Source organism: Bos taurus, chromosome 7, assembly GCF_002263795.3.
Source record: "Bos taurus isolate L1 Dominette 01449 registration number 42190680 breed Hereford chromosome 7, ARS-UCD2.0, whole genome shotgun sequence".
Lineage (NCBI taxonomy): Eukaryota > Metazoa > Chordata > Mammalia > Artiodactyla > Bovidae > Bos > Bos taurus.
The window spans coordinates 102,110,465-102,136,605 of record NC_037334.1 but is presented as its reverse complement, the minus strand read 5'-3'; the positions used below and the strand labels follow the sequence as shown (position 1 = coordinate 102,136,605).

The 26,141-nt window shown below is 37.1% G+C and overlaps 1 protein-coding gene across 4 annotated transcripts in view; it reads left to right on the top strand.

Moving 5' to 3' along the window:
• The window catches only part of GIN1 (gypsy retrotransposon integrase 1), a 30,688-nt gene extending 6,415 nt beyond the window's left edge, over positions 1-24,273 (top strand). For 2 of the 4 annotated variants that reach the window (XM_059887972.1, XM_005209770.5), the window contains exons 2-8: positions 5,792-5,937; positions 7,699-7,892; positions 9,524-9,829; positions 15,609-15,800; positions 15,890-16,063; positions 16,505-16,790; positions 23,579-24,273. In XM_059887972.1, the coding sequence (XP_059743955.1) occupies positions 5,799-5,937; positions 7,699-7,892; positions 9,524-9,829; positions 15,609-15,800; positions 15,890-16,063; positions 16,505-16,790; positions 23,579-23,853 (1,566 nt within the window). In that variant the 5' untranslated portion in view covers positions 5,792-5,798 and the 3' untranslated portion in view covers positions 23,854-24,273. 4 annotated transcript variants of the gene reach the window in all.
• Positions 24,274-26,141: the final 1,868 nt, after the last annotated feature.

The following is a 26,141-nucleotide window of genomic DNA, read 5'->3' as shown; positions in this document are numbered from 1 at the left end:
CCTCCAAAGAAATCCCAGGGCTGATCTCCTTCAGAATGGACTGGTTGGATCTGTTGCAGTCCAAGGGATTCTCAAGAGTCTTCTCCAACACCACAGTTCAAAAGCATCAATTCTTTGGCGCTCAGCCTTCTTCACAGTCCAACTCTCACATCCATACATGACCACAGGAAAAACCATAGCCTTGACTAGACGGACCTTTGTTGGCAAAGTAATGTCTCTGCTTTTGAATATACTATCTAGGTTGGTCATCACTTTCCTTCCAAGGGGCAAGCGTCTTCTAATTTCATGGCTGCAGTCACCATCCGCAGTGATCTTGGAGCCCAAAAAAACAAAGTCTGACACTGTTTCCACTGTTTCCTCATCCATTTCCCATGAAGTGATGGGACCGGATGCCATGATCTTCGTTTTCTGAACGTTGAGCCTTAAGCCAACTTTTTCACTCTCCACTTTCACTTTCATCAAGAGGCTTTTGAGTTCCTCTTCACTTTCTGCCATAAGGGTGGTGTCATCTGCATATCTGAGGTTATTGATATTTCTCCTGGCAATCTTGATTCCAGCTTGTGTTTCTTCCAGTCCAGTGTTTCTCATGATGTACTCTGCATATAAGTTAAATAAGCAGGGTGATAATATACAGCCTTGATGGACTCCTTTTCCTATTTGGAACCAGTCTGTTGTTCCATGTCCAGTTCTAACTGTTGCTTCCTGACCTGCATATAGTTTTCTCAAGAGGTAGGTCAGGTGGTCTGGTATTCCCATGTCTTTCAGAATTTTCCACAGTTTATTGTGATCCACACAGTCAAAGGCTTTGGCATAGTCAAGAAAGCAGAAATAGATGTTTTTCTGGAACTCTCTTGCTTTTTCCATGATCCAGTGGATGTTGGCAATTTGATCTCTGGTTCCTCTGCCTTTTCTAAAACCAGCTTGAACATCAGGAAGTTCACAGTTCACGTATTGCTGAAGCCTGGCTTGGAGAATTTTGAGCATTACTGTACCTCTAAGTGACTTATAATATCAGTGTTATTAGTCTACAACCTTTTCTTAATCTCTGAAAATTTAATAAATCTAATTTGTGTTTACTTATTAGATGCCTAACTCACAGTTGTCAAACTCTGTGCCAAGGCTTTCCAGGACATCATAGTAAATTCACAGGGTACCATGAAGTGTTTTAAACCTTCAAAGGAAGCACAGCTGTATTCAACATCTATCAGATGTCTTGTGGACTACTAGTTGACAGTTTCAACATTAGGTCACACTACTTTCCTTTCTTCTACATCTTTGCAAAACTGGGTTTTGGATGTTGGCTGTGGTAATAATGCAAATACTGCATGAAAACCAGTATGGAGGAAGAAAAGAAGGTGACAGTGTTTAATCTGATTCCCAGGTTTCAGAAGTGTAACACTGACCAGAGGTGCATGCATACCGTTAGTAAGAAACTAGAGTTACCTCAACACTATATACTGAATATTTTATTCCTCCAAAATTCATATGTTAAAGTTCTAAGCCCTAATGAGATGGTATTAGTAGGTGGTGCCTTTGGTAGGTGATTAGATCCTGAGGGTAGACCTCTCAGGAATGGAATAAGTGTCTTTCTAGAAGAGAACTCTGAGAGCTCCTGAACCCCTTCTACCATGTGAGGATATAGCAAAGATGCCATTTATGAAGCAGGAAGCAAGCTCACCAGACAGGGAATCTACCACTTGTTCTTGAACTTCCCAGCCTCTAAAACTAGGAGAAACAAGTGTTTGTTATTATTAAGTCAGATATCTAGTCTATGATACATTGCTACAGCAACCCAAATGGACTAAGACACCCTGGAGAAGGGAAAGGGGGAGGGGTATTGTGGGAACTCAGAGAGGTTTTTAACTGTAAGGGCAAAATACAGACATCACTGTGCTTTTTGCAGACATTCGTGTTTCCTCATGGCCAGTTTTTTCCTATGCTAAGTCACTTCAGTCGTTTCCGACTCTGTGCGACCCCATAGACGGCAGCCCACCAGGCTCCCCCGTCCCTGGGATTCTCCAGGCAAGAACACTGGAGTGGGCTGCCATTTCCTTCTCCAATGCATGAAAGTGAAAAGTGAAAAGTGAAGTCGCTCAATCTTGTCCGACTCTTAGCGACCCCATGGACTGCAGCCTAACAGGCTCCTCCATCCATGGGATTTTCCAAGCAAGAGTACTGGAGTGGGGTGCCATTGCCTTCTCCGAGTTTTTTCCTACCAGTTACAATTACTCACATCCTCCTGTTTCAGTTTGGTGAATCACATGGATTAATTTGCTTGTGTGGAAGAATCCTTGCTTCCCTAGTATAAACCTCTGTGTTTTAAGATCTGTATTTCCTTTGAGGTCTGAGAGTTTGGTCTTTTACTCCTGCAGGCTTTTTAGAGGCCTGATGAGACTTCTTCCCCCCATTTCTTTTAATGTCCTTCAGGAAATTTGCAACGTTTACTGGTCTCTGAAAAGAAGGCAACAGAGAATTTTACATTTTAAACAAAATAAACATCTTTCTGCAGGTACTGTGCTCTCAGTGGCTAAACTGGGATGTTTTATTAAAGTTTTCTTTTAGATGATTTAGAATATTGGTGGTCCCAAAAGTCAACAAGGGAAAACATGGGGTCATTGGGGGAATGACCCCATGGGGTCACATGGGGAATGCGGGGTCATTTATAGTATATGATACATTTTACAGAATATAGACCATAATGATTTAAACTAAGAAAAAGCAGGTCCTTCTGGCTCTTAGACTTGGAAGAGCTTGTGTCAGTGTATCTTAGAGAGAAATGTAAGATAGGAAAATGATTTTTGCTTGTTTCTTGGTTGTTTTTTTAAGAGTGAAGGAGAATTAATACAAAACTGGAATGACAGGCAAATAGATTGGTAGACTGACAGTCTATACTCCCTACTTGAAACCACACACAGCTTCCTAAATTGAAAATTGATGAAGGATGGAAGTTTGGTACAGAATCCTTTGGCAGAGGAAAGGCTGTAGACAGGATGGATGACATGAAAGTAAAAGCATCGAGGGGTCTCCTGTCGCAGATTGAGGTTGCGGAGCAGCGCTTCCCCACCGTCAGCTGGAAAAGCACTGAGGTTTAGAGCACGCGGAACCGGAGAACACCAGACGTGTCTACAGCAAGGGCTGAGTGCGCACGGGGCAGACCCTCTCGACACGCTTCCTGTTGCCAGCTTCATCTAGGAAAACTTCTGTACACATCTTTTGATGGTCATACACTCATTTCACTAGGATGTAAACTTAAAAATAGAATTGCCAAGTCCTTAGGGTATGCTTAGCTTTAGAAGAAGCTGTCAGTTTTCCAAAGTGACTGTAGCCTTTTACACTTACACAAACCATGTGTGAGAGTATCCTCCCAACACCTGCTGTCTATGTTTTTAAATTTAGCCTTTTTGGTAGTGTATAGTTGTAAATCATTTTGGCTTTAGTTTGCATTGCCCTGGGAGTAATGATGTTTGAGGACATTTTCACTTGCTTATTATCCCTTTGAGCATTCACTTTTTTTGAAATCTCATGTGAGGTATTTCCCTGTTTTTTTATATTTTTATCCTTTGCCTTTTGATTTTGTCATAATTCATTGTATTTGCTGGGTATGAGTCCTTTGTTAGATATATATATTAAAGTTATCCTCTCCCAGTCAGTGGATTATCTTTTCCCTTTCTTAATGGTCTTTCGATGAACAGATTTTGATTTTAATAAAATCTAACTTGTTATAATTTTTTTCTTTTATGAATAGGACTTTTTGTTCCTGTTTCAGAAATCTTTATCTTTTCCCAAGGTTTTGAAGATCTTTTTCTATGTTTTTGTCCAGAAGCTTTATACTTTACTTTTCATATTTAGGTTTGTGATTTATCTGGAATTTTGTAGATGTTGGTAGATGGTTGATATTAATTTTTTTCTGATACAAATATCCAATTGCTTCAGCATCATTTATTGAAAAGACCATCTCTTCTCCCATTGAATCAATGCCCTTGTTGTAAAGTAATTGACTGTATACATGTGGATTTAATTCTGGACTCTATATTCTATTTCCATGGCCTGTTTGTCTTATGCCAAGACTTCACTGTTGTATTTACTGTAGTTTTATAAATGGTTTTAAAGTCTGATCCATTTATTTTTGAGATGTTTTAGAAATTGTAATAAGGTACATTTGTTTGATTTTTGTTTGTAACCATTTATTACAAAATGGAAAAATTATATATTAAGAATTTAATTAGAATAAACTGTTTTATAGAAATAATTAACCTGTCTTTTAGTTATGATAGGAGAGAATTAGTCTTACAGAACGTTTGCTTTTAAAATAGCCTACACTTTATACTAATCTAAGGTTAAGGGATGTTAGAAACATACTGATATTCCAGAGTTGTGAAAAGATCAGAAAGATGGTTATTAAATGTGCAAAGTGCTGTTTCATTGGCAAAGAGACTTAATAGGCTATTTAAGACCTAATTCATAGGCCTAGTCTGTTCTGCTTTGTTCTGACCTTCTCTCTGCAGAAATATCTTCTTTTATCCTTATCCTTAGATCTTCTGGTGGTCAGTAAACGTCCATATTAATTTTGAAAATTCAAAATGTTAAGTCTTTGCATCAGTTAACATTTCTAGTGGGAAACAGAAGATATACTCTGGTGGGATTTTAAAGAAAATTTAATAAAGCTCCTGTTTACACACCTGATGGGAAGGGTCAAAGAAGGCAACGTGGCTCCTGGAGACTAGCGACAGCAGAAAATAGCTACCACCTCTAGGGCTGAAGTGTCAAGAGAGGAAATGGTACAGACTTCCAGTGAGAGCTAGAGACACAGAAGATGGGCTTCCTGGTAAGGAGCTATGGTTGTAGAGGGTTGCAGCTTAAACCAAGGAAGGACCTGGGAAATAAATATCCTGACGTCTTCTGCTGCCTGATTTGACTGCTCATACCTCCTGCTGGACAAGGCCAACCAAAAAACTGTAAATGCAGTCTGTAAGGGCCAGTCTGTTAGGGTACAGCAGCAGGGAGAGTAAGGTCAAAAATATATCTGGATCAGTTAGGTGGTGACAGATGGAATAACCAGCACAGAATAGTTTGTTTCAACTGAAAATATGAAAGAAAAGATGTTTTTCTTTTAATGTAATGGTTTTTCGTAATGCTTAGGGTCTAAAATAGAGAAGTTTTGTTTTGGCCAGTACAGCCAGACTTTTTATAACACAGAGAAAGTATACACAGAACAAAAATCTTTTCTGTTCAAGAAAAATTAGCTTCCATGTAGTTCAGAATAGTGTATGAAATCTAGCATAGCTAAAATCTTCTTTGTCATTTATCATCTGAACATTTTAAAAATGGATCTTTTTCATAAATGATTAGATTTTTGTGACCATGAATATATTTAGAAGTAACATAAAACTACATTTTTCCTTTTATCACCTATCATTTATTTAAATGTCACATAAGAGAACCGTCCTATATAAGTAACTTTTCACGTGATGTGTAATAAGAGACTTGAAGCAAAACTTTTTGAAGTGTACTTGTTCCTTTTTTCCTAGTATGGGAAAATTTTTAAGTATTTCTTTTCACTTGGAAAGAGACAAGATAATGTGTCATGTTGTATCTCAAAAACAGCATCTGGATATTCTAGTTCATATACATCATACTGTTCCTTTTCTGTACTGCAGTTATTTCTTGTCACTGATAATATTCCAGGAAAGTTCAATTCATGGATAAGCACAAATATGACACAAGCCTGAACTGAAATAGCAACTGAATTAGCTTATCACTTAAATTGTATCTTTAAATACCTTTTGCCTAGGTTCCTGATGGTTCGTAGTGGAAAAAATGGTGACCTTCATCTTAAACAGATTGCATATTATAAACGAACTGGTGAATATCATCCAACTACACTGCCTAGTGAGAGAAGTGGCATAAGAAGAGCAGCAAAAAAATTTGTCTTCAAAGGTAAAATATCCCCTGTTTTTAGTATAGACTTTTATATAGGTGCTTCCCCATGTGGAGTTCTTTGTGGAGTCCTGAGGATTTCTGTAGCAATTGGTTGTTGCTTAAATTGATAATGGCGTTCAGTCGAAAGCAAAATAAAAATCACGTTGAAGCTAACTGAAGGCTAGTAAGCATGAAAGGGGCATTTTAAATCATAGACAGAAAATGATAGCATGAAAAAACCAGCACTTGCCTGAATTAACGCCGCTCTTGTTCCTTGGCGAGGCCTACTTCGGTGGTGCACTTGCGGGCACTCACGTCACCCTCAGTGAAGAACTGACTGGATGCCTAATGTGAAAATGTTGACAAAGTTAACTTATTTACTCTATTACTTCCGTGATTCCTCCCTCTCCCTGCTGTTAAATGGTTTCAGGATCATATTTATCTTTGAACTCCTAATCTCCCTGAGTGAATTAAATGTTTGAAAGGCAGTGGAATATTTATCTTGAAAGATTATGATCATTCTCCCCTCTTTGTCCTCCTCCTCCAAAAGGGAAGAGAAGTTTGAGATATATAAGCAAAAAGTACAGTCACCAGATGGCTAAATGAATGTTGGTGTTATTAACGGGAATTTTGCCTGTAGGTACAGAATCAGGCTTTTCTCAAAGCAGGTCAAGAAAATTCTAAAATTATAAATAAATACCTGCTTATTTCTCCCTGTGTACATCCCTTCCAGTAGCTCCCTTTAATTGAAGAATGCTAAGTTGCTTTAGTCACGTCCCACTCTGCGATCCCGTAGATTGTAGCCCGCCAGGCTTCTGTGTCCATGGGACTCTCCAGGCAAGAATACTGGAGTGGGTTGCCATGTCCTGCAGGCAGTCTTCCCACCCAGGGACTGAACCTGCATCTGTCATGTCTCTTACACACCTATTACATTTTACACTAAAGAGTATTCGTTCATTCGTTCACTTAATGATTTATGCACCAATTGTTTACTGAGTTCCTACTATGTGCCAGTCACATTTTAGGCCTTGGGAATACACTGATGAATGAAATAGATTAGGCTCCTGGCCTTAAGCTGCTTACTTTCTAATTCAAGTAAGGAATGTTCCACTCAGCATATTCTTAGCTAAGCACACTAACAATGGCGTCTTTTTGAGTTTGAATATTCATCCACACTGGAGAAGTGGCAGTTCTCTTCATGCCTTGATTACATTGCTCATAGACTCTTTTTAGGTGTCTCCAAAGGAAAGCAGAACTGTCCTGAAGATTAAAGTTCTGCTACTTTCTTGGCTTTACTAACCCTATTTCCTACTCAAATCCAGAAAAACTTAAGAGAGGTGGTGGCTTACAAAAGTACAGCTCTGATGAAATGCTCTTTTGGAAAATTCTATTCCAGAAGTTGCTTATCTGTACATAATTTATTTGCTAATTCATGCCATTTTTAGGAGGTGCCTGCTGCAAGTGTTTTTCTAGTTTGATTACTCCCATAGGAAGATGATTTTATACTACCATATTACCATGTGCTTTGGTGAACAAGTTAGCTCTACTTGATTTGATAGCTACAAAACTATAGCAGCTAGATCTACATATCCAGTAAGTATAACAGTGGAAGATGTTTCAGATTGTATGGTAGCATCATCACAAATATTCTATCTTAGAGGGAGAAAGATTTAACCAAAACAAAAACCCTCATGGTTTGAAGATAAGGCTGTGATTATCTTAAAACTATATAGATGTCTAAAAATTGCAATGATATCATTTTGGTGTTTTTTATTCTAGAAAAGAAGCTGTTTTATGTCGGAAAAGACAGAAAACAGGATCGCTTGGTAGTTGTTTCAGAAGAAGAAAAAAAGAAAGTCCTAAGAGAATGCCATGAAAATGACACTGGAGCCCATCATGGCATATCCAGAACCCTTACTCTAGTGGAATCCAGTTACTATTGGACTTCTGTGACCAATGATGTCAAACAGTGGGTATGGCTTATGTCTTTAGAATATTTTGAATAATGTCTTTATGGTATACATTCAAAATTCATTACTGCTTTAGATTAACTCTAGATATCACTTCTCATTAAGTACTTTTTGTATGGTCACTTCTCAAGTACTTTTTGTATGGGTAGTTTTTTGTGCAGAACATTTGAAGAGAGTTTTATTTCCCTTCAAAAGTCTTCTTTAAAATCACTGAAATATAATTTGAACTAGAACAAAACATTATTTAAATATTTGAATTTACTACATTTAGATTATCTTGGGCACAGATTTTCATCATTGAACTATTTTGTGTGGCAGAATTTAAATGGGGCTGAAGTTTCTTTGACTAAAAATAAGTCACTACATTTTTAATGACATTCATACAGTCTTTTCTTGAGAAGAGAATATGTTTGTGATAAATCAAGCCCAGTATGTTTCTCATCTTTTGTGCCTGTTACTGTCTTGACATAGAAAATGTCAAGTATGACAGAAACCCCCAACCAAAAAATGAAGTTGTGAAGATAATGAAGTTCTTCTGAGTTTTGTAACGTTATAACCCATTAGGACCTTCAGCTTCTTCTGATAGAAAATTCAGGGATTCTTGCTGCTAGGTCAGCTGATCCCTACTCGTGTGCTCATGTGCTGTCTGTAGCAAATGGTAGAAATTCCTTGGTTTATGTGTGAGGATCCTTTAATAATTGTGATAGTGCATTAAAAGGCTGTCATTTCAGGCATAAAAAATTAACATATTTAATTTAACCAAGTATCATTTGTGAGTCTGTGAAGGTATTCCAAAGACCTCAGTGTTTGTATTCACCTTTAGAACATGCCACACACTCCTTTTCCAATATTCAGTGAAGTCTTTGTCAAATCTTTATCATTGAGAAATGAATTTTGGATGTAAGGTTATTTGTGATGAGAACTAGTTTAAGTTAGAAAATAAAAATTTAATCAAAAGTAACTATATTTCAGTAAAATCATTTTAAAATTTTTCTTCAGGCCTTGATTTGAAAGTAGTTTCCAAAATAGAGTTCCGGAAATATGTTGAACAATGGCATCTTCCACAAGTCGGTCAATTTATATCTTCTCATCTCACTACAGTGAAAACACCATGACAGCATGGGCTGGATTTTTGTTCGTACTCTTTTCCTAGGACCTAGAGGAATTTCTGGCATCTAAAAATATTGCTTGAATAAAGTTATATTTTAATAAATATTACTGCAGTAGATGAATGAACTTATTAGAGTGGTATCTTTAAAAGAAAAATATTTTTTGCTTATAGAAATTATATACTCACATACTGATGTAAAATTGTAGCAAATATGTTTTGAGATCTATTCATTTAATAAGTATTTATTGACTGTAAACCAGAATTATGTTCCATGTGAATAAGACCCATTAACATGGTCATTGAATAGTTGATTTCAATTAATTAATAGCAATTAATTAATAGCAAATATTTGATTATTCTGAATAGGTTTCATTTTATTCTGAGTACAGTCCAAAAGTTTCTCCCTTAAAATATAAAGTACCTATATCAACCGTTACAAAGTTCAGATTTATAATACTGCTTTTTTTATATTGGATATATTAACACTTGTCTATCTTTTCTTTATTATATGCCTGTTTTATAGGTATATGCTTGTCAGCATTGCCAAGTGGCAAAAAATACAGTTATTCTAGCACCTAAACAGCACCTTCTCAAAGTGGAGAATCCATGGAGTATAGTTACTGTTGATCTGATGGGCCCATTTCATACAAGCAACAGAAGTCATGTATATGCTATAATCATGACAGATTTGTTCACAAAATGGGTTGTGATTTTGCCTCTTTGTGATGTTTCAGCATCAGAAATTTCTAAAGCTATTATCAACATATTTTTCTTATATGGGCCTCCTCAGAAAATAATAATGGACCAAAGAGATGAATTCATTCATCAGGTAAGACAAATAAACTACTTAGATCTAGGAGCATATTTTACTCACTTTTCAGTGTACAACACAGCTTATTATATGATGCTTAATAAGTTTAGATAAATTCCTACAGGTATAAAGGTTTAATATTGTATAGTACAAAAGTAGTTGAACTGGAAATTAAGAGACCAGTATTTTAGTATCAGTACTTACTATGCCACTAAATAATTGAAACTTATCTTTAGTTTTCTTCAAACTAAAATGAGATGGGACCAAATAGTCTTTTTTTGCTACTAGCTTAAAAATTCTGTGATTGACATGTAGAGGGAGAATTGACTAAATGGAGAAGTATTATACATCATTTCATGAATGAGAATATTCAATATTATAATATCAATTTTTCTAAAATCAAAATTAATTTATATGATTAATGGATTTCTAATCAGCATTAAATAGGAGGAAGCATTTTCCCTTGCCCTGGCCTTTTTATCCAAATTAAAGTTAACCTTAAAGAATAAGCAGACAGTAATATATACAAAAAATCTAACAAAGGAATATACTACTATATTTAGAGGTATATTATTAAATTTTTACAATTGACAAAAGACTGGTATAAATAACCAGACTAAGTTCACAGCACCTTTGATATCTCAATCCAGAAGAAATACCTAAAGTTATACTTATTAAATAGTTAGGGCTTGGGTCAGGGGGTTCCTAAGGTGATCTCCAGGTTTTATATTAATAATTCACTAGGAGGACTCTGCAGATGGACATACTCATGCCTAAGATTTATATAATTAAAGGATACAAAGCAAGATTAACAGAGAAAAGGCTCATGGGGATAAGTCCAGGGGAAAACCAGGAACAAACTTGTAAGACATTCTCTCCCAGTGGAGTCTCACAGGACATGGTTAATTCTCCCAGTGAAGAGTTGTAGCAACACATGTAAATTGTTGTCTACTTGGGAAGCTTATTACAGACTTGGTGCCTGGGATTTTAAATGGAAGCCGATCACATTGGCACCCAAAATTCTAGAGTCTCTAAAGAAGTTTTCAGCATAAACCACGTTCTTTGTAAAACAGTTTAGGCACCATGAGCCATCCTTAATCCGTTAGGGAATGGTAGAAACCCTCACAGAATCCAGGTTCCTAGTCATCAGCCAAGGGCCAACTTTGTAAGCAGGACTTTCACAGGATAGCAGCCTTAGTTCTGCTGTGTTAACTCTTCCTACACAGGTCCAAACAACTTAGTGTTTATGTCCTAATCACTTAGCCATTTAAGAGAATAATAGTCATAAATTGAAAGAAAACTATTTTCATTTCATTCTTAAATAGCTTCAGTTAGTTACTAATGGGATATATATGCCTGTTGACCTCTGCTCAGTTTTTCAAACCTTGGAATCAGATTAAACACTGTAATCATTTCCTGTTTCACAATGATTTTTATACAATTGTTGCTTTTTATCATAGAGCGTAGAGCAAAAGTCACTTAGTCGTGTCCAACTCTTTGTGACCCCTTGGACGATAGCCTGCCAGGCTCTTCCGTTCATGGGATTCTCCAGGCAAGAATACTGCAGTGGGTTGCCATTCCCTTCTCCATGGGATCTTCCTACCCCAGGGATTGAACCTAGGTCTCCCGGATTACAGGCAGATTCTTTACTGTCTGAGCTACTAGGAAATCATGGCACCTATCAAAGAACACTTCTATAGAGATACATCATTATCGAGAGAAATGTAGTCTTACCTAATCTAATGTTGAAACCATAAACTACCTTAAGCTAGTAGTTTCCAAGGTGTCCAACAGATGCCAAGGGGGCCATTTGGCACAGAGTTCGGTAATTATGTTCAAAATGATAGAGCTGGTATCACAAGAGAGTGGAGTTGGGGAAGGATTATTTAATACATTTAATTTAGTTAATAGCATAAATAAAAATTTTCTAATTATTTCTATTTATTTCTATAATATGATTTTAGGATTACTGCATACCAAAATTATTTTCAGATAAATTAAAATTTTTGTGTTTTTTAATTGAAACAAACAAAAATTCAATTAACTTAAAAAAAAAAAAAAAAAAACTCCAGAGACTGACTTGACATTCCAGGCTTAGGGAACAGAGGCATAAATTTGAATGGAAAAATCACCAAATTTGGGCTGTTTAAAAATTAGAAATTTGTATGTGGTAAAATTTGTATGTGGTCAGTTTTCATTCCAATCCCAAAGAAAGGCAATGCGAAAGAATGCTCAAACTACCACACAATTGCATGCATCTCAATGGCACCCCACTCCAGCACTCTTGCCTGGAAAATCCCATGGATGGAGGAGCCTGGTAGGCTCCAGTCCATGGGGTCGATGAGGGTTGGACACGACTGAGCCACTTCACTTTCACTTTTCACTATCATGCATTGGAAAAGGAAATGGCAACCCACTCCAGTGTTCTTGCCTGGAGAATCTCAGGGACAGGGAAGCCTGGTGGGCTGCCGTCTATGGGGTCGCACAGAGTCGGACACGACTGAAGTGACTGAGCAGCAGCACACACTAGTAAAGTAATGCTCCAAATTCTCCAAGCCAGGCTTCAGCAATATGTGAACCGTGAACTTCCTGATTTCCTGATGTTCAAGCTGGTTTTAGAAAAGGCAGAGGAACCAGAGATCAAATTGCCAACATCCGCTGGATCATGGAAAAAGCAAGAGAGTTCCACAAAAACATCTGTTTCTGCTTTATTGACTATGCCAAAGCCTTTGACTGTGTGGATCACAATAAACTGTGGACAATTAAGAAAGAGATGGGAATACCAGACCACCTGACCTGCCTCTTGAGAAATCTGTATGCAGGTCAGGAAGCATGGAACAACAGACTGGTTCCAGATAGGAAAAGGAGTCCATCAAGGCTGTATATTGTCACCCTGCTTATTTAACTTATATGCACAGTACATCATGAGAAACGCTGGACTGGAAGAAACACAAGCTGGAATCAAGATTGCCGGGAGAAATATCACTAACCTCAGATATGCAGATGACGCCACCCTTATGGCAGAAAGTGAAGAGGAACTCAAAAGCCTCTTGATGAAAGTGAAAGTGGAGAGTGAAAAAGTTGGCTTAAAGCTCAACATTCAGAAAATGAAGATCATGGCATCCGGTCCCATCACTTCATGGGAAATAGATGGGGAAACAGTGGAAACAGTGTCAGACTTTATTTTTCTGGGCTCCAAAATCACTGCAGATGGTGACTGCAGCCATGAAATTAAAAGACGCTTGCTCCTTGGAAGGAAAGTGATGACCAACCTAGATAGTATATTGAAAAGCAGAGACATTACTTTGCCAACAAAGGTTTGTCTAGTCAAGGCTATGGTTTTTCCTGTGGTCATGTATGGATGTGAGAGTTGGACTGTGAAGAAGGCTGAGCACTGAAGAATTGATGCTTTTGAACTGTGGTGTTGGAGAAGACTTGAGAGTCCCTTGGACTGCAAGGAGATCCAACCAGTCCATTCTGAAGGAGATCAGCCCTGGGATTTCTTTGGAAGGAATGATGCTAAAGCTGAAATTCCAGTACTTTGGCCACCTCATGCAAAGAGTTGACTCATTGGAAAAGACTCTGATGCTGGGAGGGATTGGGGGCAGGAGGAGAAGGGGACAACAGAGGATGAGATGGCTGGATGGCATCACTGACTCAATGGCTGTGAGTCTGGGTGAACTCTGGGAGATGGTGATGGACAGTGAGGCCTGGCGTGCTGCGATTCATGGGGTTGCAAAGAGTCGGACACGACTGAGCGACTGAACTGAAAATAGCCAAAACATAAAGGCCAAGAAACAGGCCAACAAAAATAATGCAGATTCATGCAGGAAAGTGTTACTGCCTTTATTATAAAAGATTCAAACAAAAAACTGAGTCAGTGACAGAAATGTAATTCACAAGAGGGAATAAAAATATGAAAAAAGATTCAAACCGAATAGTAATGAGTAAGGCACTCATTTTTTGTTTATCCATATCAAGAAAAATAGTAATAATAACAAAAATATCAAGTCGACTATAGATCAGAGAATGCGATGGCACCCCACTCCAATAATCTTGCCTGGAAAATCCCATGGACGGAGGAGCCTGGTAGGCTGCACACACATGCATGCATATGTTTTCTGGTTAGATTAAAAATCTGGGTAAAAGATTTTATTACATATATTATACATACATATTTTGTGTGTATAACTATGTAAAAAATATATGGAATCTAGAAAGTGGTATTGATGAATCTGTCTGTAGGGCAGCAGTAGAGACAGAGACATCGAGGACAGATTTGTAGACACAGCAGGGGAGGGAGAGAGCGGGATTGATTGATAAGAGTAGCACTGAAACAACACACTGCCACACGTGAAACACACACATTGCCACACGTAAGACACAGTGGGAATTTGCTGTGTGACGCAGGGAGCTCAGCCTGGGGCACTCACACCCGTGAGGGGTGGGATGGGCTGGGACGTGGGAAGGAGTTTCAGGAGGGCGGGGACATATGTATACTCACGGCTGATTCATGCTGATGTATGGCAGAAACCAACACAACACTGTAAAGCAGTTATTCTCCAATTAAAAATAAATACATTAAAAAAATTTTTTTTAGAAAATTAAAAAAAAATGTAAAGAAGCTAAAACAAAAATTTGTATGGTTAACCATACAAGTTGTATGGGGTTTTTAAGAGCAATGAGGTTACAGATTTGTTTTTTAAATTTTTCAGTTTGTGTTATCATTATATTACGTTATTATCAGTTTGTGTTTCAGTATGTGTTATCATTATTAGCTTAGTGATTAAAATATGCATAACCATCGGTTGTTTTCTGATTGGTGCTCAGCAATAACTAGTTCTCCTAGCCTTCCAAATAGGCTGTCCTAGCCTCTTGCAGGTGAGTAAACCCAAGTAGCACTTTTGGCCAGAGAAACTAAATGAATGAACGTGTGACACTTTCAACTCAAAGTATTGAAAACCTCATGCTCAATTCTTCATTCTTCCAGTCTTATTCTTTCTCTGGAGAATCAACTGAATATTTCAGGTGTGACCCTAAGCGATAGTGGATTTTCTCTTATCCGGGATTGTTGAGGTACCTGGGGGAGGCCAGTTGCTTTGGAGAGACACCCTGGCCTGTAGCTGGCCTTGTCCTAGCAAGTAGTAAAATTTCTGAGTTGAACCCCTGAGCCTTGATTGGGTTTTGTAACTTGCCTACCTTGACTAAGGTAGCAGTCATCTGCAAAATAAGGAATGACAATATTAGAGCTTTTGTTTATTTTTTCCATCCAATAAGAAAGAAATGAAGCTTTTACTAATATGTATAAATTGATAATAGCCTCCTGAATCAACAAAGCAGAAGACTGTGTGTTGCACATGGTATGGAAATGTATCTTGGGAGAAAAGTGAGAATCTGCAACATGTGGGAGTCCATAGTGGCCCCTCACTCATTTTTTGCTTTCCTGACAGTAATCTAGTTTCTAGATATTGTCCAGTTTTCACCAAACTACCCTTCATGGAATGGGCTTCCCAGGCTCGGCGGTAAATGCAGGTTTGATCCATGGATCGGGAAGATCCCCTGGAGAAGGGAAATGGCAACCCACTCCAGTATTCTTGCCTGAGAAATCCATGGACAGAGGAGCCTAGTGGGGCTATGGTCCATGGGATGGCAGAAGAGTTGGACACGACTTAGCCACTGACACAGCAAACAAATGGTCAAGGAAAAGGCAAGATTTAAATTCTTTTGAAACCTTTCCATCAAGGGAAAAATAAAATACAGACTTTTAAAGTCACTGTTGTTTTTATGTATTTTTCAGATCAATGTAGAGCTATGTGAATTGTTTGGCACAAAGCAAATTGTTATTTCTCATGCCTCCCAAACAATTAATCCAGCTGAAAGTACACCTAGCACTATCAAAACCTTTCTTTCCAAACATTGTGTGGACTACCCAAACGACTGGGATGACCACCTGCCAGCTGTTTCATTTGCCTTCAACGTCACTCACTTGGTATGTATCTATTTATAATTCAGTACTTTTGAGTTATGATTATCTCTTGGCTGCATGTTTTATTACAGATTGTTTATTTTTCTTGATAGGAACCTACTAAAAATACACCATATTTTCAAATGTTTAATCGAAATCCTTACATGCCTGAATCTTCAGATATTCGTGAAGTGGATGGTGATAATACAAGTATGTTTGCCAAAATTCTAGATGCAATTAAAGAAGCTGATAAAATAATGGAGAATAAGACAACTTCAGTGGGCCAGGTGATTCTAATAGAAAAAAAACTATAAAGTCTATAAAATGATACAAAAAAGTTTTTTCAGTATATATACACACACACATACATATGATACACACTGAAACCAAATTTTTTCTATTGAATTCTGCATGTCTTGATTAAACTGTGTTTATTAGCTATGAAATTCTGAGAGACATTAATAGGACCATGTGTTTTGGAATGAAGGTGCAGCTGAATTCAAACCCCTGGTCTTGCTTCCCAGTTGTTTAACTTGGGCCTGTTACTTCCTCTCATATTTCTTTATAAAGTTGGGGTAATACTGATTTTGAAATACTATTTTAAAAAATTAAGTGGGATTCTTCCGTAGCTTTCAGTAGCATCTCAGTAATATTTTTATTATAATATTATCTGTATTTGCCTTCAAGAAACTATAGCTGTTTCATCCTTTTTTTTTTAATACTTGCAGATGGAGAACAACAATTGTCATGAATTAAATAAAAGCAAAATCATTGTTAAAAAGAAACCGAAGCAACAAAATCCATTTCATCTGAAAGTGGGTCATGAAGTGTTAAGGCAGAGGAAAAACTGGTGGAAGGATGGTCGCTTCCGGTCTGAATGGGTCGGCCCTTGTGTCATAGACTACATTACGGAGAACGGGGGCGCTGTTCTGCGAGACAGCTCTGGGGCTAGACTTAAACGACCTATCAAGATGTCCCACCTGAAGCCCTATGTCAGAGAATCGGGTGAACAAGGTAAACATCTGTCACCTTTCTACGTTTGTACTTTCTTTGAATGAATAGAGAAGTTAAATTATAAGAAATCTCTCCTTCTCCTCCCTGCTTTTCCTTTGGTTAGGTTTTATTTTCCCTTTTCATTCTTATAAAATTTTGTACAGTGTTGGAGCCCAAAGAGTGTTGTTTTAATTAACATATGGTTTCTGAAGCTGTCAGGTTTGTAAGAGATTTTATTTTGATTTCTAGTGTACTTTCCACACACTTCTCCCCACCGTTCATGTGCAGGACACTGGACATCTTTCATAGAGGGAAGAATTATGTGTTCATTATTTGCACTTTCAGAATATTTTGTCACTCTTAGCATGACATGATAGTAGCTAAGATAAATAATGCCAAAACAAACACTATCTGGAATTCTGTTGTGAGATAAATATATTAGGGGACATTTAAAAATGTGATTGATTTTTAATGTTGCATCTTAAAACGGCCATGGTAAATGCAGGGGAAGGTGAGTGAGAGGTTCTGAGAATGATGCGCTATTATAAGAGGTGAACAGCACCCTAGATGATGCTACTTGCTCCACAATGTGAATCTGAATAGTTAAGATATCCTGATCTTCTCTAATACTTTCTTTCATGGACTAGAGCTAATTGATATGGCTTTCAGTTTAAATCCTACTTTATTGAAGCTTTTATTTTGTCCTATAGTATCTGCTTTCTAGACTTTCTTTGAGGTAGGTAACTGAAAGGGAATAAATTGGTATCTTAGCTAGTTACTTTTGTTTTTTCTGTAAAGAAAGATAAAATAATTCAAAATTTTTTGAATCTGAGTACCAATTAATAAAGATACAATTTAGTGCCTTTTAAAACAGTATAAACAACTGTGTTATTTAACAGTCTTAAGTAAATAATAAATAATAATTAAAAAATAATGATAATAGATGACCCTCTTTCTTAGGATATGAAGCCCTTGAGGCTGCTCAACTGTTTCTGATCTGGGTCACAACTCTCATGTTAGAAGCTCTTAGTACCTTTCTTTCTGCTTGTGACAGAACCAGTTGCTCTAGTAAACTTATCTTGGACCATTCCAACTCAGAAAGCTCCCAGCACCTTCATTCTCTGTTAGAGGAAGCACTTTTATTCCTTGTGCCTTCTCAGTTCTAAGCTACCCTTTATGATTTCTTCCTTCTGCCAGTTAAGTAGGAACAAAAGATTATAAGGTGCAGGTTGTCCTTTCTTCCGATTTTCCCTTCAATCCTTGGTGTTCAGGACTTGATTCCTTCTAATGTGTTAACCTTCCTAAATTAATGCAAAACCTGTGTTTAAAATGTTACTGCATCAGGATCTGTCTCACCATTTTGTAACTTGCTCTTGCCAAAGCATTTCTTAAGGAGACCTAACATTCTGCTACAACTGAATATTTCAGAATCCAGCTGAATAGAACAATTTCTAAACTAGCAATACAATTTTTGCTTCATGCTTAAATTCTCTACAGATTCTTCTTCCAGTAATACAAGGGAAATTGCAAAATTAGTTCTAGTGTACATATAAGGAACCTGAGATTGATGGGTAAAATTGTTTTTCTTATTAATCAAAAGAAGTACTAATCCAGCTGAAGTCTGGTTCTTGTTTACTCTGATCGGTTTTTGTGTATTTCTCTTATTTGTAGAAATTCAAAACAAGTGTGATTGCTATCACCTTTTCCTTTGGTAGCACATATTTTCCTGAAAATCTTCACCTCAAAAGCTGATTTTAAAGTCTTTGAATTAAATTTAAAGTAAATATAATGCCTCTGAGTAGTCATCCCATTCTTTTGACGTAAATTTGAACATAGTGTAGCCAAAAGGACTATGAATTTGTCTGCACTGTTGCTCTTACCAGCCTCGAGATGTCGTAACTGCAGTAAAGCTCACCAGCCGGAACAGACATGCTTCTGTTGCCAACTTCTCATCCATACCGAGAGGGGGCACATTCAGTACTAGGCTGGCAGTGTTTCTCATTGCTGTTTTAAGCAGGCCTGTGTGTCTGTCTGTCTAGTTCAGTTCCAGGCACCTTTTCAAGACTATTTTAACAAATTTTATGCCATACCATCGTGTCTGTTCATAGTCATAATGTTTTCCTTTGAGTGGAAAAATGTTATTGACTCCCCATTATTGTATGTGACATAGATTTTGAGTAATTTTGTTTTGATTGGGAATTATCGTGATCAGTATGTGTCTGCCTCCCCTAAAGGCCCTGGTCTGATTGCCCCTCACAGTTTGAGAAATGGTTTTTATTCTTTAATAAGTTTCCCATTGCTGCCATAACAATTTACCACAAATTTAGTGGCTTAAAACACTTACTGTCTCACAGTTCTGTACTTAGAAATCTGGTATAGATCTCAGTGGGCTACAGTAAGGCATGGCAGGGCTGTGTTCTTTTCTGGAGGCTCAAGAGGGTGTTTTGTGCATTTTCCACCTTCTAGAGGCTGCTCAGATCACTTGACTTGTGGTCCTCTTCCTGTCTTAAAAGCCAGCAGTGGGGTAGAGTTCTTCTCACATTATATCACTCCAGCCTCCTATTCTTCCTTCATCCTCTGTGTTTCAGGTCACCTGTGCTTGGGCCCATCCTGATAATCCAAGATATCCTCTCTACTTTAAGGTTGATTGGTCAGTTGGTTAGCAACCTTAATTCCATCACTACCCTAATCCTCCTTTACCATGTTAGGTAACGTAATCACAAGGTAAATGAATTAGTACATAGCTACCATTAGGGGTCCACTATTCTGCCTAACAGGAGAAGGAAATGGCAACCCACTCCAGTATTCTCGCCTAGAGAATCCCGTGGACAGAGGAGCCTGGTGTCCATAGGGTCACACAGAGTCGGACACGAATGAAGCAACGTAGCAGCAGCAGCAGCATTCTGCCTAACACAGTTATGGTCTGCACTCATAATAGAAAACAGAGCTTAGTCCCTATATTAAATAAAGTTTGACTTTATTGTTAATGCACAGTCATCTGTTGGTATCCACAGGGAATCAGTTCCAGGACCCCTGTGGATACGAAAATCCACATGTGCCCAGGTCCCTTGTATGAAATGGCCCTGTTCTTCCCCACCTCCACATCCGTGGTGCAAACCCTGGGGTATGAACACCAACTGTAGTTCCTGCACAGCGCCTCCCTTTGACTTCTTAGTTATGTCATCTCAAAGTAAGAATCATTCAGTTCTCTGTTAGTACTGGTTTATCTACTACAATAATTAAGTAGTATCAAACTACAGTTATTTATTTTATCATGAGAAAAGCCCTAGTATGGCAACACATCATGCTAGTTTTAGGATATCAGACCATGTATAGGATTAGTCAAGACACTTCATTTCAGAATGAGAAAATTGTCATGAAACCTTATATTTTTTCTATTTGAAAAAATAAGTTAATCCAAATCACTGAGACTTTTCTGAGGCCTTGGTTTTAATACGTGGTTTTAATTTTTCTCCTTAGGGAAATTTTAATATTCTTACCTCACTTTGTTTTTTACTCTAAGACTAAATAAGAAAAAGTATGTCAAAACTGCTGATAATACCTTCTTGACATGTCTTGAAAATACCTCTCCTTCTGAGAAACTAAAGACTTAATCAGTCAGTCTGGTCAAAACTGAAATAATGCTTTCATCAAGCATTTATATTAGTAACTAAATCAATAGAATGAGAAAATAAAAATTAGGTAAATTCTGTCATGTAATGTGACTGAGTAGACTAGTCCTTTAATATGGTTTTGTTTATCTCTGTTTATAATGGGGGCAAAAACTTATCTTGTTCTTTTCTTTATCTGTAACTCAGGATTATTCTAGATTAGTACTAATAGATATATAATGAAAAAACTATGTAATATATAATTTAAAATTTTCTAGTAACCATGTTAAAAAAAGTAGGTGAAAATAATTTGTTATATATTTTATAATAATCCAATATATCTAAAATAGTATTATTTCAGCATTCATGTAAGGCCTCAAAAATCTCTTTCTGGTAAATCTTTGGTAATCTTTTTTGAAGTTAAAGAACATTTCTGTTGGCTGTACTAGGTTTAGAACAAAGTAGGATGGAAACATATTTGACCTTTCCAAATGAATGAGAATTATTTTTTCTGTACAAAGGCAACTTGAAATCTCCAGAGTAGTTTTCCATTCCATATAGAGTAACTTTTGTAGACTTTGCTGAATATAATCCTGATTAGCTGCAGTTTTGTCTCACTAAGTTACTTTAAAGCTTACTTAAGAAAGTGTGTGTATACATCAGATGTAGATTGGTTACTTACATTTGGAAGATCTTGTCTTTTACAAACAAGTGAGGTTGGTCAAGTCCTTTTGTTTCAAAGTCTGTGTAACTAGGAGATGCTTACACTCAAGGTCTTTGAATGCATTTTCAGGAAATCAAAGGGATAACTTCTAAAAACTTTGCATCTATCCATAGTTTCCCTGTTGATACATGTTTACTGGACATATTTTTCTATAGTAGACCTGCTTTATCTGTATGGAAAAACATTTTGAGACAGAAAACTTCCTTCGTCAAAGATCTCTGCAGAGATCCAGTTAGGAAATACTTAACATGCTTATAGTAACCGCCCTCACTCGTACCTGGTGGCTCAGAAACCCTCCAAGACTTATTAGACAGGTGTCATCAGCAGGTGTCATTCTTACCCCGCCTAACCTTCCAAGTGACTACCTAGCTTTCTCTGATATTAACAGACTAAAAGCAAACTTTGATGTTGAACCTCTAGAACACATTCTAAAGGTGTTTCAATTTCACTGATCCTTTTTTCCTCTTTCCTGCTACTGTTGAGCATAGCACATATCCTGGGTTGCCTGATTTTTTTTTATCTTTCAGAATTGTTCTCTTGTTCAGCATTTCATTGCCTACTAACATAGAAAAATCATTTTGTTATCACCTTCAATTATCCATACTTTTATTTCCATCATAACTATGTGTATCTTAACAGCATTTTCAATGTAATTACTGCTTTTGCATTAATAAGAATTGGTGAGGTTAAACTTAGAAAACCTCTTAAAACTAAAATACCAGGTACACTTTCCCTAATGAAGAAGTAAATGGGCAAAACTAAATGTCCATACAAGCCCAAGTCTACTTATGCCACCTGTTAGGAAAGAGCATAGCTTTGTTTGATCTTTTGATGTTTGTAAATTTAAAGTTCATAAATGTGTGACTTACAGGGTTGGAATAGATTCAGTTAGCTTTTCACATATTCAGTTCAGTTCAGTTCAGTCACTTAGTCGTGTCTGACTCTTTGCAACGCCATGGACTGCAGCACGCCAGGCCTCCCTGTCCATTGCCAACTCCCCAGAGTTTACTCAAACTCATGTCCATTGAGTCGGTGATGCCATGTAACCATCTCATCCTCTGTCATCCCCTTCTCCTCCGCCTTCAATCTTTCTCAGCATCAGGGTCTTTTCAAATGGTCAGCTTTTCGCATCAGGTAGCCAAAGTATTGGAGTTTCAGCTTCAGCATCAGTCCTTCCAATATTAGTATGAGGATAAGTATTGTGGAATCATGTTCTGGGATATATTAGCACATTTATCTGCTTTGAGAAACTTTCATTGATCTTTAGTCTAAATGAGCTATTAATGTTCCTTTTGCTCTTTCTTGAACTTAAAATTTGAGGGTTCTTTAAGCTATTAAAATCTTTAAGAGATTCTGTTAATGTTTTGGGAGAAAATTCAAAAAGAGATGACAGGGGTCCAGGAAGCTAATCAGTGGTAGTAGAATAGTTCCTTGTTGTAATGAATTAAAATACTATGTAGGGTGGAATTCTTTTATCTACATTAACCTTTGTTTATAAAGATTCTGCTGCTTTGCCATCTGTTTAACCCTCATTTTAAACATTTTTTTTTCCCTTACAGTGAAGATAAATTTGCTGAAAATAGAATAAAATACTAAGAAGGAAAATTCCTTGTCAGTATTTTAGTATGGATTTAGCTATACCTCGAAAGTTCATGAGCATTTTAATATTAAATTAGACCTAAGTAAGCTAATTCACCTGATCCATTGTAGCCTGCCTACTTTCGTATACCTCTTATATAAACCTGATTCTAGGAACTTTATCTTCATTGTAGTTTAATCACTTCATAGTGTGACAATTTGATGTTATTGTCCTAATATGAATTCTATAAAGATTAAAGAATTACCTAAAGTTGTAAATATAAGGATTTAACAATTCCATTTGTTAGTGTATCTTTCAGGACCCCATAAATGCATCCAGAAATGCTTTGAGATATATATTAAGGATATCATCAACATCAAAAATATAGTTTAGAACTTTTGTTTTTAACCTATACCATGATTCTCAGCCCTTTCCACCCCCTCACTTACACCTACCAAAGACATATCAAGAGAATACTCTGTAATGGCCTATAGGGAAAAGAACCCCAAACAAGTTGGGTGTATGTATATGTATATAACAGATTCACTTCGCTGTGCACCTGAAACTAACACAACATTGTAAATCAATTGTACCACAATAAAAAAATTTTTAACTTGTAAAAAAAAAACCCATCCCTTTATATTATTCCTATTTTTTTAAAAAAGTCTGGCTTTCCTTGATCTCTCCTGAATTCTGTATGTATGAGCCGTCAGATTCATATATCATTTTATTCATTCTTCGACGTGTACTTATTTAGGAGATACGAGAACCCATCAGAAATTAATCTTGATAGTTAATTTGTATTACTTGGGATTTTATTCCTTATTTTATATTATTTCATTTGAATGTGGTTTAATTATAGTTCTAAAAGGCAAACTTGTGTTCCTTCTTTCAGATAGTCTCCATCTCTTACACGGTTCAGTGGTGGCGGATCATGACTATGTTGGAATGCCCGAGCTGCCAGTTGGAGCATACCAAGCAAGTATTCTGGTGGAAGATGCGGCTATTGGAGTAGACGACAGTGAGTTACTGACGTCAAGCAAGGATCGTGAACTATTAGAATACAGAAATGCCAAAATCTCTCCATTGATGGAAGATCATAATGCTCTTGAAAAGCAGACTTTTAGTCTCTTGGACTCTTCAAACCAAGTCCTTGAGTACTTAACTTAATAAACACAAAAATTCATTTAAAGTGCTATTTAGAGAATACATCACCTTGAATCTTATCTTTTCCATTCAAAAAGATTACATAGAAAAAGTATCTTGACAAACTCTTAATGACTAAATCCTGAAGGTTTATTTTGTAATTATTTATCTGAAGTTGTTCTTCTTTTGTATATATATATGGATATATATATATTTAGGCAAAGGAAGCATGTAATATATGGATATTATTTTTTCTTCTACAAATACAACAGGCAAAGCATGCTTGCTTCTTAGGAAGTAAACTAAATTCCAACTCAAAACTTTGGTATTGTTACCATGTTTTCAGTTTCAATTTTTTTAAAAATATTCCCCCCTTTTAAAAACTGTTTGAACTACCTAGAACCGCATTAATAAATATTTATTGAATGTGTTAAATGAAACCTATTCCTGTGTCATTGAAACATCTAAAAATATTGTAGTTACTTAATGGGCTCCTACAGTGTATTGGTAAGTTCACCTTATAGACAGGCTAAGGATTAGGATCTGAAACTATATATTGGATTGAAAATGTGTGCATTTCCATAGTATATATTAAAGTCAAAAGCATCCATGAATAAATTTTTTTCTGCAGTCTTAAAAAAGTAAATTATAAAATAACTGATATTAAAGATTTTAAACTATAATTTCTATAATAGTTGCTGCTACTGCTGCTGGATCCAATGATCCAGCTGCTGCTGCTGCTGCTAAGTCGCTTCAGTCGTGTCCGACTCTGTACAACCCCATAGACGGCGGCCCACCAGGCTCCTCCGTCCCTGGGATTCTCCAGGCAAGAACACTGGAGTGGGGTGCTATTGCCTTCTCCAATGATCCAGCAGAGGTTGGCAATTTGTTGTGTATGTGGCTTGTATGATCTATATTATAGATTATAAATCATATATGATCTATATATTACAGATCATACAAGCCATCTATATATTAGCAGCAGCAGCAGCTGGATCATTGGAAAAGCAAGAGAGTTCCAGAGAAACACTTACTTATGCTTTATTAACTACACTAAAGCCTTTGACTGTGTGGATCAAACAAACTGTGGAAAATTCTGAAAGAAATGGGAATACCAGACCACCTGGCCTGCTTCCTGAGAAATCTGTATGCAGGTCAGGAAGCAATAGTTAGAACTGGACATGGAACAACAGACTGGTTCCAAATCGGGAAAGGAGTACGTCAAGGCTGTTTATTGTGACTGTACTTATTTAACTTATATGCAGAGTATATCATGAGAAACACTGGGCTGGATAAAGCGCAAGCTGGAATCAAGATTTCCAGGAGAAATATCAATAACCTCAAGTATGCAGATAACACCACCCTTATGGCAGAAAGCAAAGAAGCACTAAAAAGCCCCTTGATGAAAGAGGAGAGTGAAAAAGTTGGCTTAAAAGTCAACATTCAGAAAACTAAGATCATAGCATCTGGTCCCATCACTTCATGGCAAATAGATGGGGAAACAGTGGAAACAGTGTCAGACTTTATTTTTTTGGGCTCCAAAATCACTGCAGATGGTGACTGCAGCCATGAAATGAAAAGACGCTTGCTCCTTGGAAGAAAAGTTATGACCAACCTAGACAGCATATTAAAAAGCAGAGACATTACTTTGCCAACAAAGGTCCATCTAGTCAAAGCTATGCTTTTTCCAGTAGTCATGTATGAATGTGAGAGTTGGACTATAAAGAAAGCTGAGCACTGAAGAATGGATGCTTTTGAACTGTAGTGTTGGAGAAGCCTCTTGAGAGTCCCTTGGTCTGCAAGGAGATCCAACTAGTCCATCCTAAAGGAGATCAGTCCTGGGTGCTCATGGGAAGGACTGATGCTGAAGCTGAAACTCCAATACTGTGGCCACCTGATGCAAAGAACCGACTCATTGGAAAAGACCCTGATGCTGGGAAGGATTGAAGGTGGGAGGAGAAGGGGATGACAGAGGATGAGATAGTTGGATGGCATCACTGAGTCAATGGACATGAGTTTGAGTAAACTCTGGGAGTTGGTGATGGACGGGGAGGCCTGGCGTGCTGCAGTCCATGAGGTCACAAAAAGACATGACTGAGCGACTGAACTGAACTGAAAAGGAAAAATGATTAGAGGAAAGAAATCAAAGACTTCATCTTATATTACCGACCAAATAGATTCCACATAGAATTCCAGAAAGAAGCCTTAAGAAAACATAGTTGTCTCAAGTAGTGATTCTTGTCCTTCTCCCATTAGCAGAACAAAGTTGATGATGGAGTCATACTGAACTCTGTTTGGTAAATGTAAGTGGT